Raw genomic sequence first — 9,962 nt, 5'->3', positions numbered from 1 at the left:
AAGCGGGAAATTCATATTGTTTCAGAGGCACTGATTTCTGACTCCTGTTCTTATCTACCACGATAAGATAACAAAATGTTTGTACTATTTTTCGACAATGCAACAATTATGTTGTCACAAATAAAACAATAGACTGATCTATGTAAAAATGTATGTATATAATTTGAGTGTCATTGCACAACTATCGTTAAAAGTAATAAAAGTATAAAAAAGCATTCTCCACTACATGTTTATATGTACCTATGTTATTTTATTTTCCTTTGATTTTAGAAAATTAAATAAAATAAATAATACACATAAAAATAATCTTGTATATATATATTTTTTTTTTTAAACATGCAAACGCTATTCATGATGATTTTATAGAAAAATGATGTATTCAATTTGGATTGTATTATTAATGTAGTGATAATAACGCTTATACTTTCATCTTTTTCTTTTGTCACGCATTTATGTAACGGAAGTCGGGAACGAATATCGTTAAGATAATCACCTTCTATTTAATTCTGGTGGTAGAACACTCCAATCATCTGATTCATAGTAAGGCCACATCATGCACAAGATCTTAACAAATAAGCAACTTTGCACAAAGACTTAGTTTAAATTATGATCCATATATTATCTAGCCATGTACACCTGTACCACCAGTTTTGTAGACTTTTTATCACAAGCACAACAGAATGTGAAGCAAGGTGTTGGCATTATCTCTTATCTCTATTACTAACTTGATAGCAGCAGTAAAAGCAACTTATATTACTAGAACAATTTGTAAATTGTCCTACATTAAAATAAAAGAATAACTTAATATAAAATAATAATAATTAAAAGGAATAATTGGAAAGGAAGTGGAATTATCATTATTATGGATAATAATTCAATTGAAATATATATTTGTAATGAATAAGTTAACTAGTACTGATTAAAAAAGAAAATTTATTGGTAAAAAGGTAATTGTTTCTAATACAAATGTACACAATTTATATGGTAAAATACTGTTTATGAATTAATCTATATATTAAAATAAAATAGGAATGTGATATTAAGACAAGCAATTGTCATTCTGATTTCTTGGTGGTCGAACATCATTGTTTCTCTTTACACAGTCGACAAGCCAGTGTATTCCTTCGTCTACACCATCCCTTTATATAACATAAATGGTTACTTAAAGTTAACATAAATAAGTTAATAACTTAATAAAAACAATTAATGTGATGTATGTAAATTACTTTCAGAAGTAATTTAATGTTTTACATACCCATTTAAAGCAGATACAGGCATTACCATACAGTCTCTACGACCGATCAAATGTGCATTTTGATTAAAAATTGGTTTTACTTCCCTAACACCCATACAATCAGGCACATCTTGCTTATTTGCTAATACTAAAAGAGGTACACCTATCAGATGTTCCGAAGATATAACTCTATCTGCAAAAGAATATAAATATTATTTCATCATATAATTTTAAAATGAAACAGCAAAAACATCTGTTTTATTTTACCAAATGTTTCCTTAGATTCAGGTATTTTTTCACGGTCTGATGAATCAACTATATAAATTACTGCATGCGATTCAGCGTAATACTGTGAACAGAAAAATGTTTTTATACACACATATTTTGAATGTTTATAAAGATATTATGATATTAATGATTTTCATTTACTTTATCCCATAATGATCGAAGTTCTTCTTGTCCACCAAGATCCCAGAAGTTAAAACGAACACCAGCAATATCTATCTTCCCAATATTTAAGCCAACAGTTGTTGTGATTTTGCTAGGATTCATACCCTTGTAATTTTTCGTAAATTTCGTTTTCGCCGCCTCTAAGTATGTCTACGATGTAAAAAGCATAAAAAACGTGTAACTTATGAAAATGTTTTAACCTAAATATCGCATACTTTATTATCTCTCACCGTTTTTCCAGCATTGTCGAGTCCTAATATTAATATGAAATATTCATCTTTTTGCACAAGATACTTGTACAGCCCGTGCAAAAGTGTGTACATTTCAAAATCTTTAAATGTCTAAAAATTTGTGTTTCACATTGTTTACATGCTGTACATATATTCATAAATAATGTTTACGACAAATCGCGCGACATACAAATCTTAACACGTATCACGTAAAAGTCATCATGTGGGAAAGTATGTGTAGAATGTACGCACGTATGTATATATTCACGAGCAAGGGTAGAATGCAATATTAAACAAACTTGTCGATACGTAATACCATGCATACTAATTATTATCACGTATAATAAAATTAATTACAATAAAAGGATAAAATATCAGAACAATATTCATACCATTATAAAAGAAATAAACTTTATAAAGCTACATTTAACATATGTATGAGATTTGATCTTATCTTGTTTCCTCTTTAAACAATTGTTCAAACAAAGTAACAAAAACTATATTTAAAATTCGATTAATGGCCGGAGATTAGAACCAATGGAATTACATAGAATTTTCGTCGTGTGCTGAAACAAAACTTCATTATGTACATACTAAGGTTTCTTACACGGTAACATTTAATTTAAGGTGTGTTGGTGTAGCGGTGTTGGTGGTGGCACACGTGCAGCATGTCAAACACGAAATTGAAATGGACTTTCAATTTAATACTTCAGTCGCTTTTCGTCACAACTGCAATTTGTTCAACCGGAGACAGGTCTCAATTTTATAGTTTATGTCTTGCAAAATGTCGTGACATTCACTGTAAACCTAGTACGTATTTTTTAACATTATTTTATATTTAAAATAATAGAATACGAACATTTTAATTTTTATTGTATAATGCAAAAATATTTCGTTAAGTTAATTTCTTATAAAGTGTGATATGATAGTAACGTGATATTCTATTTCTGAAATAATTCATTAATATTTTTTAGATGATGATTTCAAAGTGCAACCCTCATTAGCTTTAAGATTGTTATTTTGGACTTGTGAAGAAGATTGTAGTTATGATTGTACTTGGGAGACAGTTGATTATTTTACTTCACATGGCTTGAAAGTACCACAGTTTCATGGAAAAGTATATATCTATATACAATTGATAAATTATAAAGATAGAATTTAATTACATACGTCTAATTCTTTATTTTTATTTTAGTGGCCATTTATTCGTTTTGTGGGATGTCAGGAACCCGCATCTGTGATATTTTCTATTATGAATTTATATGCTCATGTTACCATGTATTGGAAATTTAAAAAAAAGTCAAGAGTCAGTGATCCGATGTTTTATGTATGGACTTATTTTAGTATGGTAAATACTCTATACTTTTTTACATTTTTTATAAATAATTACTATAATCTCCTATCATAGAAAGAAAATAAGTATATTTAATTTTTACAAGCATTGCAAAGTATTCAATTTTAGGTATGTATCCATGGCTGGTTTTGGTCTTCTGTATTTCATGCAAGGGACACACCATTTACAGAAGTAATGGATTATTCTAGTGCATTTATTATGGTTCTTACATTATTATATTGTATGCTATTAAGGTAATTTATAAGAGTCAATTTTAATATATACAGATTTAACGAATGATTTAAAAGTTCTCTTTTTTTAAATTTCAGAATAACATACAAGAATAATAAAATGTTTGCATTAACCACATGCGGGTACCTTAGTACTTTATATACTCACTTATTGCATTTATGGTCTGGCAGTATTAATTATGATTATAACATGAAATTCAATGTTGTCATAGGTAGTCTTCATATTATAATTATACTTCTATATATCTTTACAGAACTGTGTTACATCTCAGTCATCAAATTTATATCTTATTTGAACAATTTTCAGGAATTTTAACATTCATTTCAACAATAATTTGGTGGTATCGGAATTATAAGAAACTACCATACATTCATTTAATCGGTTGGTTTAATATACTGACTGTTTTAGTTACCATATTAGAAGTGGGAGATTTTGCACCAATTTTTTGGGTGTTTGATGCGCATTCTTTATGGCATGCTAGTACCGCCCCTCTTACAATTCTAATGTACAGGTGTGTGTCTGGTTTTCTAATATTTGTTATACTCAGACATGACTTAAACTTTTAATATAAATATACATTTATATATTTTCAGATTTATGATAGCCGACTGTTCTTTCCTTAGAACATATTACAGCAAACTGACATTAGATATTGATCATCATATACGATAAATTAGATGAAGTATTTATATACTTCAATATGTCAATATGAGAATTTAAGCTAATCCATCAGTATCGTCATGAGAGTGAGAGTTACTATTGTTGGAAATTAACTTCCACTGATTAAATTTTTTCCTTGCATTCTTGCAGATTTTTCTAAGTGCAGATTTCCATTTTTCTTTATCTGGAGATTTGACTTGGAATGCAAGATGCGGATTTGCAGATATGTTGTTCATAAGAACTTCTTGATCATAGTTTAGCGCGATCATAAGAGCCTGAGTATTGAGGTGCCCTAACCAATGCATATCAGCTAACCCTTTACGAACCTCTACGGAAGTCACTAAACCTTTGAGAATCCGAATGCTATAGTAAGACGAATAGGTTCCTTCATCATGGGCTTGAATAGAGTGAACTGTCTTTCCTTCCGTAGAAGAAGACGCATCTGTCGGCAGAATTATCGCATCGATATACTCTCGAGGTCGTGTTGATACAAAGTCTAATTTATTCAGGGTGAGAGCAACAGACTCGTAAGCTGCCTTCGCATCAGCAGCTGCTCGAGGGAATTCAGACAATTGTATCGCGGCTTTCTCCATCTGGGCGACAATTCCCGTATGGGCCTCCGATACGGATTTTAGTTGCTGTTCCATTTTTGCCGATATATTGTATATTGTTTCCACTGGATTCTTGATCGGAGTGGATAAGCTCCTTCCTAGTTCCATCCCCATTCCAAGTGATTCGGCAGACTCAGGATTCTCCAGTAAGGTGGTCGCTATGTATGAGCACGCGTCCATGTTTTGGTCTACAATAAATTCGGTCACTACTCCTCCATATCGGGACCACCAGTTGTGACTAAGGGGACACCCGATCTGGGTATGTAATTTTTGTGCCTGGTACAGGAATAATGGAGAGGAGCTCCGCTTTGTTACCGCCCTTCTTAGGAGCCCCAAATATGTAATTGTATTGTCACCATAATATGACTTCTTTTCCTTGAGAGGGTACCAAACTACTTCCTCTACTTCAGGAACCTGTGTTTCAGCTTGGGTCACACTCGTGTTCTGATTATCCATTTCTGGCAAAGAAAGTCCAGTCAACAGACCCTATATAGTTCAATAATTAAAAGATCAAATCTTACACGTACATAAATTACAAGAAAATCTAATGTAATTATTAGCCGAAATAATATATATGATAATTAACAAGTGGTGTTCTATATAAAAGATTCTTGAACGGATGCAAAATATTAAATATTATTAAAAACAGAATTGATTGTTACAGAGAATCTGTAAGATGCATTTTTTTCAAGAAGAAGCAATTGTTGCTCTTTCTGCGGAGAAAAAGTGAAGCTTAGTTCGAGGTCTATACAGAGCCAATTAGTCTGGTGGCAAAACGCTGGAACTGTTAGCCAAATTACCGACGGTCGATTTTGGGTAACAGTTTGAGTATTTTGCCACCAGCCTAATTGGTGCTGTGCCTACTTATAAAAGTCGATAATATTGTCCTGTGCGTCTGTACATTGATAAATTTGTACGTTCAAACAATTAATTACGAAAGAGATACAAAAAGGAAGTAAGTTTTTGCTTTATGATAAACTAATTCTGGTGGTGAAATCAATTTGAATTCGAGAAAATAAGTTATTAGGTAAATATGTTCGTGCCTAAAAAATGACCCAACAAAACTAAAAGAGCTAAACACTGCATTACATTGTAATTAAAAATACTTAAATAATAATTGTTTAACTATGATAATAATACATAAATATTAAACATCGTTTACCGATGTTAATAATTACCTACATTTTTTTGCGATAAATCGATAGCGTTATCACGCAGATTGCAAATTTTAGTAAGAAGTATCATTACGCGTTATAAGCGTTCGAGAATTTTATTCAGCACTCGTTTCTATAAATTTTATGCTTCTCAAATTTAATTGCACAAAACTCGGAATATTGTGATTTACATTTAAAATAAATAATTTTATTAAATTATGTTGTAGCATCAGAACTATCCTTGTATAGTACTAAATGCTTTAGAGGTGCTTGGTTATAAAGTTGTTACATGTACGTGCTATCAGAATACTTACATATGGACTATGAGAAAAGATTTATCTGAACCAGAACCCGAAGGTACTATTTAATCAGGTACGATAGATCATACATTATTATTAATACTTATATCATATATTTCCATATATCGAATACAAAATTGGCATAATTTTAATTGTTTAAGTTTATTTTTTTATGATTAACAATTAATTATTTACTGTGAATGTCAATAAAATTTATAAACACTTTATGTAGGTTATATGAATTTGTTTGTACTAATCCATACGCCATTTTCTAATTCCTTTTTTCTAGATATGTATTCCAACGAAACTAGATTGAAATAAGGGTCTAATTTAAATAACTTTTTAGTAATTTCTTCATTTTGGCGAATATATTAATTTTTGTTTAACCGAATCATGTTTTTTTTTAAACTACTGGGTATTTACAAGGCATATACAAATTTGATACTGTGCTAATACATACGTACCTTTGATTATACATGAAGTATATGAAGAGTTTAAACTTCTCCAATTATTTAGGTTACATATTTATTATATTCCGTTTTGATTCCATACGAAACTAGTATGTAAGATATCTAAAAAATAAAATTAATTATTCAAATTGTATTCAATCTATTCAATGTAGTGTATTTTTTTAATAAGGAAATTCGTTACAATATCTGATTTTAAGTATCATAAATTGTTAAAAAAAAAAGAAAACAGTTAAAATAGCTACGAAATACAATAATACCTAACTCCTGCATGTTTTTTTAATCCGCAGTTCGATTAGTTATTGATAATGAAAATAAAAACCAATTTGTGTCTGGTTGGCTGTTGATTCACTGCGAATTGGGTGTGCTGCAAAATGGTGGGGATACGAGTGTATGTTTAAAGAGGTAGAAAAACGTGCAGGAGTTCAGGTACTTTCTTTTTCTTATAAGAAAATAATAATACGAAGTCTGTATTATATTATAGCGTGACACTATTTTAGTCCTATTTTCGATTCTTTTAGCTGAACAATATCAGGAACAATGGCGCAAGCAGTAATCGGGAAAGAGTTAGCCAACGCAATAACCGATGAGAATTACTATTACATAGGGGTAAAAGCCTCCCCCTTTGCAAAAGATTCTGTTGTTTTCGGCTTGAAGGATAACGAAGTTTTGGCTCTTGCCAAACGTTTTCAAAGCTCTGATTATATAAAAACTGTGGAAAACGGTGTTATAATTCAAGGTTAATTTTTTACAAGTTATACTAATTAATAAATCGATGTCTCTTTATGCCGTGATTGTAGCTATCTTTATCGTGAACGAACATCATACAAGAGTACTATACATTTTTGTTGATTAATTCATCAGCTTCTCTTATGCGTATTTTAAAAACGAACATTTTTCAGGAGCGCCTTTTTCCGTCATAAACGCCCTGGCAGAGTTAGGTTATCGAGTTATCAGTAGTACAGGAGGAGGAACATCCGATACGCTCTGGACAATGCAAAGAGAATTATAAAACCAATGGTTGTTTGTAATTTTTTTCGTTTCACATTGCAACACATACTTAAGAGTTTATGACCCGCGCGCGAATACTATAAATTTATATACAATGGACGCACATACATTTGAAGCAATATGTTCGCATTTTCATTACAGAGTTCTAATGAAGATGGTTTTAAATTCCCTTACGAATACACGGGGTATAGTCTGATCGATCAGAATGTAATCTTGATCGGACAGAATGGTCGACACATGTATTCGGAAAAGTGCCGATTTAAATTAACTTTACCAAAGTACTTTTATTTTTCGAATGACTATTACTGATAATGACTATTACCTCTCATTGATTTCAATTCTCGGTCGGATAGACTGTATTTTCTATCAAACAAATATATGCATATGTATATTCTATAATTAGACCTACATTGAACATTTTTACCGATTTTGTAAATTTCTAAAAAACACCGCATTTAATGGTAGATTTTAAAACTTTTATACCGTTTTATATTTAAATTGTGTTGTTATTCTTATGCAAGTCAAAGAATATATTAAATAGTATATACCAGTTGAACACTGTAACTAAGTTATCCAGGTGATAACGTCCCGTGAAAAGCAATTGATGGAGATTGTAATAAACCTCTAAAGTTTCGTACATTTTTTAAGTAGGGATCTTTTGTAATATATTAAAGCATTAAATATTTAATTGCTTTTCGTGATAGATGTATTACGTTCCGTAATATTATTCTTATTGTTCCGATATAAGTTTATAATACTTGTTATTGATATACAATGTGTATGGAATCAAAACTATTATTAATAACTATTTTTAATGAAACAGTATTTGTCAGCGCAGTGTCACGTTTTGTAAACGTAAAAGAATTTATAATAACTACTTAAAAATGTTCTATTTATTGTAAAATGTAAGTAGTACCATATAAAGGCTGATTTTGTGCAACGGTTTCATGAACAAATTCGATATTCTTACAGGTTGTACAATCGCGCATACATGTATAGTTTAAAAAAGAAAGAAACTTGTTGCATATTGTCGAGGAATAGTAATTAAGAAAATATACAATCTACTATACAATTATTATTAACTCGTAGTTTTTATTTTATATTTAGAAATTATTGCATTTACTTTAAGCTTTAAAATGAAATTTACGTAATTATATTTTTTGTTTTCGGTGAAATAATAAACAGGCACGATTCATGATTATAGTGGTAAAAAAAGAAAACTAACAAATGGAGCATAGTCATGGTCTTGGTGACCACAATGTATGCTGTAATTCAAATAAATATATTGATGTACGTCAATCTTTCGTTGAAATGGAATTCGAACGAGGCATTTGGTGTGCAGGTACTTGCCGACATTTTAGTTAATACTATCAATACCTCTTTATATCTAGTTACATGTATATTTATTAAAAAGGCAATCATTTTCAGCACAATATAATGAGTTGGATCGTGTAAATGCATTGATGAATAAGGGTGTTTCAGCGAATGCTGTAGATTCTGCAGGATATACAGCTTTGCATTATGCAGCTCGAAACGGACATTACGAAGTTTGTAAAATGTTATTAGAAAACGGTGCAACAGTAAATGCACAAACTGCATGTGGGCATGCAACTGCTTTGCATAGAGCATCTATGCAAGGTCATATCAATATTGTTAAACTTTTATTAAAGTTTGGCGCAAATGCTAATTTAAAAGACATAGATGGATATACTGCATTGCATAAAGCGCTCGCGGCAGGTTCTGCGTCTGTCTCCAAATTATTGATAATGTACACAGACTTAACGTTAATAACAAATAATCAGCTGAGTGTAGAACAACTGGCAAAAGACAAATGTCCTGATATAGTTCCGTTTCTTTCAAAATATATAAATACGGAATGTAGTACATAAGCAACCATTTCTAAAATTTAGAGCTGTGAAAATTGTTGAGATACATTTAATATTTATAAGTTTTATGAGATAGTTTCTTACGAAATTAATAAATGAACGATATACTTAATGAACAAACTGTAGCTTCATTCATTTTTAAACAAAATAGGCTTGTTCCGTGAAGAGCTATAAACTTGTAAAGCTCGAGAAAATGCAAAACTCGGTTTGGTGCTCGTACAGCGCTAATTAGGTTGGTGACAAAATGCTCAAACTGTTAGCGAAAATCGATTGTCGGTAATTTGGCTAACAGTTTGAGCGTTGTCACCACCCTAATTAGCACGGTACGGCACGATTTTTTCAGTAAAATGAGGACATACAACAATAAACCAAAGC

General features: G+C 30.8%; 5 protein-coding genes across 10 annotated transcripts; 3 read left to right on the top strand and 2 right to left on the bottom strand.

The window, feature by feature from the left end:
- The first annotated feature begins 33 nt into the window (after nucleotides 1–33).
- On the top strand, nucleotides 34–4,223 carry Pgap3 (Per1-like protein PGAP3). Its single transcript, XM_078194717.1, has 8 exons — nucleotides 34–150; nucleotides 2,542–2,724; nucleotides 2,889–3,031; nucleotides 3,110–3,262; nucleotides 3,377–3,501; nucleotides 3,577–3,710; nucleotides 3,806–4,010; nucleotides 4,093–4,223. The coding sequence occupies exons 2-8, from the start codon at nucleotides 2,583–2,585 to the stop codon at nucleotides 4,169–4,171; spliced, it is 981 nt and encodes a 326-aa protein (XP_078050843.1). The 5' UTR covers nucleotides 34–150; nucleotides 2,542–2,582; the 3' UTR covers nucleotides 4,172–4,223.
- Arfrp1 (ADP-ribosylation factor related protein 1) lies at nucleotides 914–2,055 on the bottom strand. 2 transcript variants are annotated; one of them, XM_078194720.1, is made up of 5 exons: nucleotides 1,915–2,055; nucleotides 1,664–1,834; nucleotides 1,502–1,583; nucleotides 1,256–1,427; nucleotides 914–1,161 (listed from the first exon to the last, which is right to left on the bottom strand). In XM_078194720.1, the coding sequence occupies exons 1-5, from the start codon at nucleotides 2,005–2,007 to the stop codon at nucleotides 1,083–1,085; spliced, it is 597 nt and encodes a 198-aa protein (XP_078050846.1). In that variant the 5' UTR covers nucleotides 2,008–2,055; the 3' UTR covers nucleotides 914–1,082. The 2 variants fall into 2 exon arrangements, with proteins under 2 accessions (XP_078050846.1, XP_078050845.1); XM_078194719.1 differs by having other exon boundaries at nucleotides 914–1,139.
- LOC144477203 (uncharacterized) lies at nucleotides 4,216–7,043 on the bottom strand. Of its 2 annotated transcripts, none has more exons than XM_078194716.1 (3): nucleotides 6,951–7,027; nucleotides 6,688–6,795; nucleotides 4,216–5,256 (listed from the first exon to the last, which is right to left on the bottom strand). In XM_078194716.1, exon 3 carries the CDS (start codon nucleotides 5,224–5,226, stop codon nucleotides 4,216–4,218), a length of 1,011 nt encoding a protein of 336 aa, XP_078050842.1. In that variant the 5' UTR covers nucleotides 5,227–5,256; nucleotides 6,688–6,795; nucleotides 6,951–7,027. The 2 variants fall into 2 exon arrangements, 1 of the variants encoding a protein (XP_078050842.1); XR_013495144.1 differs by lacking the exon at nucleotides 4,216–5,256 and adding an exon at nucleotides 6,303–6,530 and having other exon boundaries at nucleotides 6,951–7,043.
- LOC144477207 (uncharacterized) lies at nucleotides 5,230–8,783 on the top strand. 3 transcript variants are annotated; one of them, XM_078194725.1, is made up of 6 exons: nucleotides 5,230–5,319; nucleotides 5,435–5,797; nucleotides 6,152–6,296; nucleotides 6,981–7,095; nucleotides 7,212–7,429; nucleotides 7,593–8,783. In XM_078194725.1, the coding sequence occupies exons 5-6, from the start codon at nucleotides 7,231–7,233 to the stop codon at nucleotides 7,700–7,702; spliced, it is 309 nt and encodes a 102-aa protein (XP_078050851.1). In that variant the 5' UTR covers nucleotides 5,230–5,319; nucleotides 5,435–5,797; nucleotides 6,152–6,296; nucleotides 6,981–7,095; nucleotides 7,212–7,230; the 3' UTR covers nucleotides 7,703–8,783. The 3 variants fall into 3 exon arrangements, with proteins under 3 accessions (XP_078050851.1, XP_078050850.1, XP_078050849.1); XM_078194724.1 differs by lacking the exon at nucleotides 6,981–7,095; XM_078194723.1 differs by lacking the exons at nucleotides 5,230–5,319; nucleotides 5,435–5,797; nucleotides 6,152–6,296 and having other exon boundaries at nucleotides 6,995–7,119.
- Nucleotides 7,595–9,876, top strand: LOC144477206 (uncharacterized). Of its 2 annotated transcripts, none has more exons than XM_078194721.1 (3): nucleotides 7,595–7,710; nucleotides 8,887–9,043; nucleotides 9,130–9,876. In XM_078194721.1, the coding sequence occupies exons 2-3, from the start codon at nucleotides 8,929–8,931 to the stop codon at nucleotides 9,588–9,590; spliced, it is 576 nt and encodes a 191-aa protein (XP_078050847.1). In that variant the 5' UTR covers nucleotides 7,595–7,710; nucleotides 8,887–8,928; the 3' UTR covers nucleotides 9,591–9,876. The 2 variants fall into 2 exon arrangements, with proteins under 2 accessions (XP_078050847.1, XP_078050848.1); XM_078194722.1 differs by having other exon boundaries at nucleotides 7,701–7,710; nucleotides 8,906–9,043.
- Nucleotides 9,877–9,962: the final 86 nt, after the last annotated feature.

Source organism: Augochlora pura, chromosome 11 (assembly GCF_028453695.1).
Source record: "Augochlora pura isolate Apur16 chromosome 11, APUR_v2.2.1, whole genome shotgun sequence".
Classification (NCBI taxonomy): domain Eukaryota; kingdom Metazoa; phylum Arthropoda; class Insecta; order Hymenoptera; family Halictidae; genus Augochlora; species Augochlora pura.
This window is presented reverse-complemented; position numbering and strand designations above follow the sequence as displayed.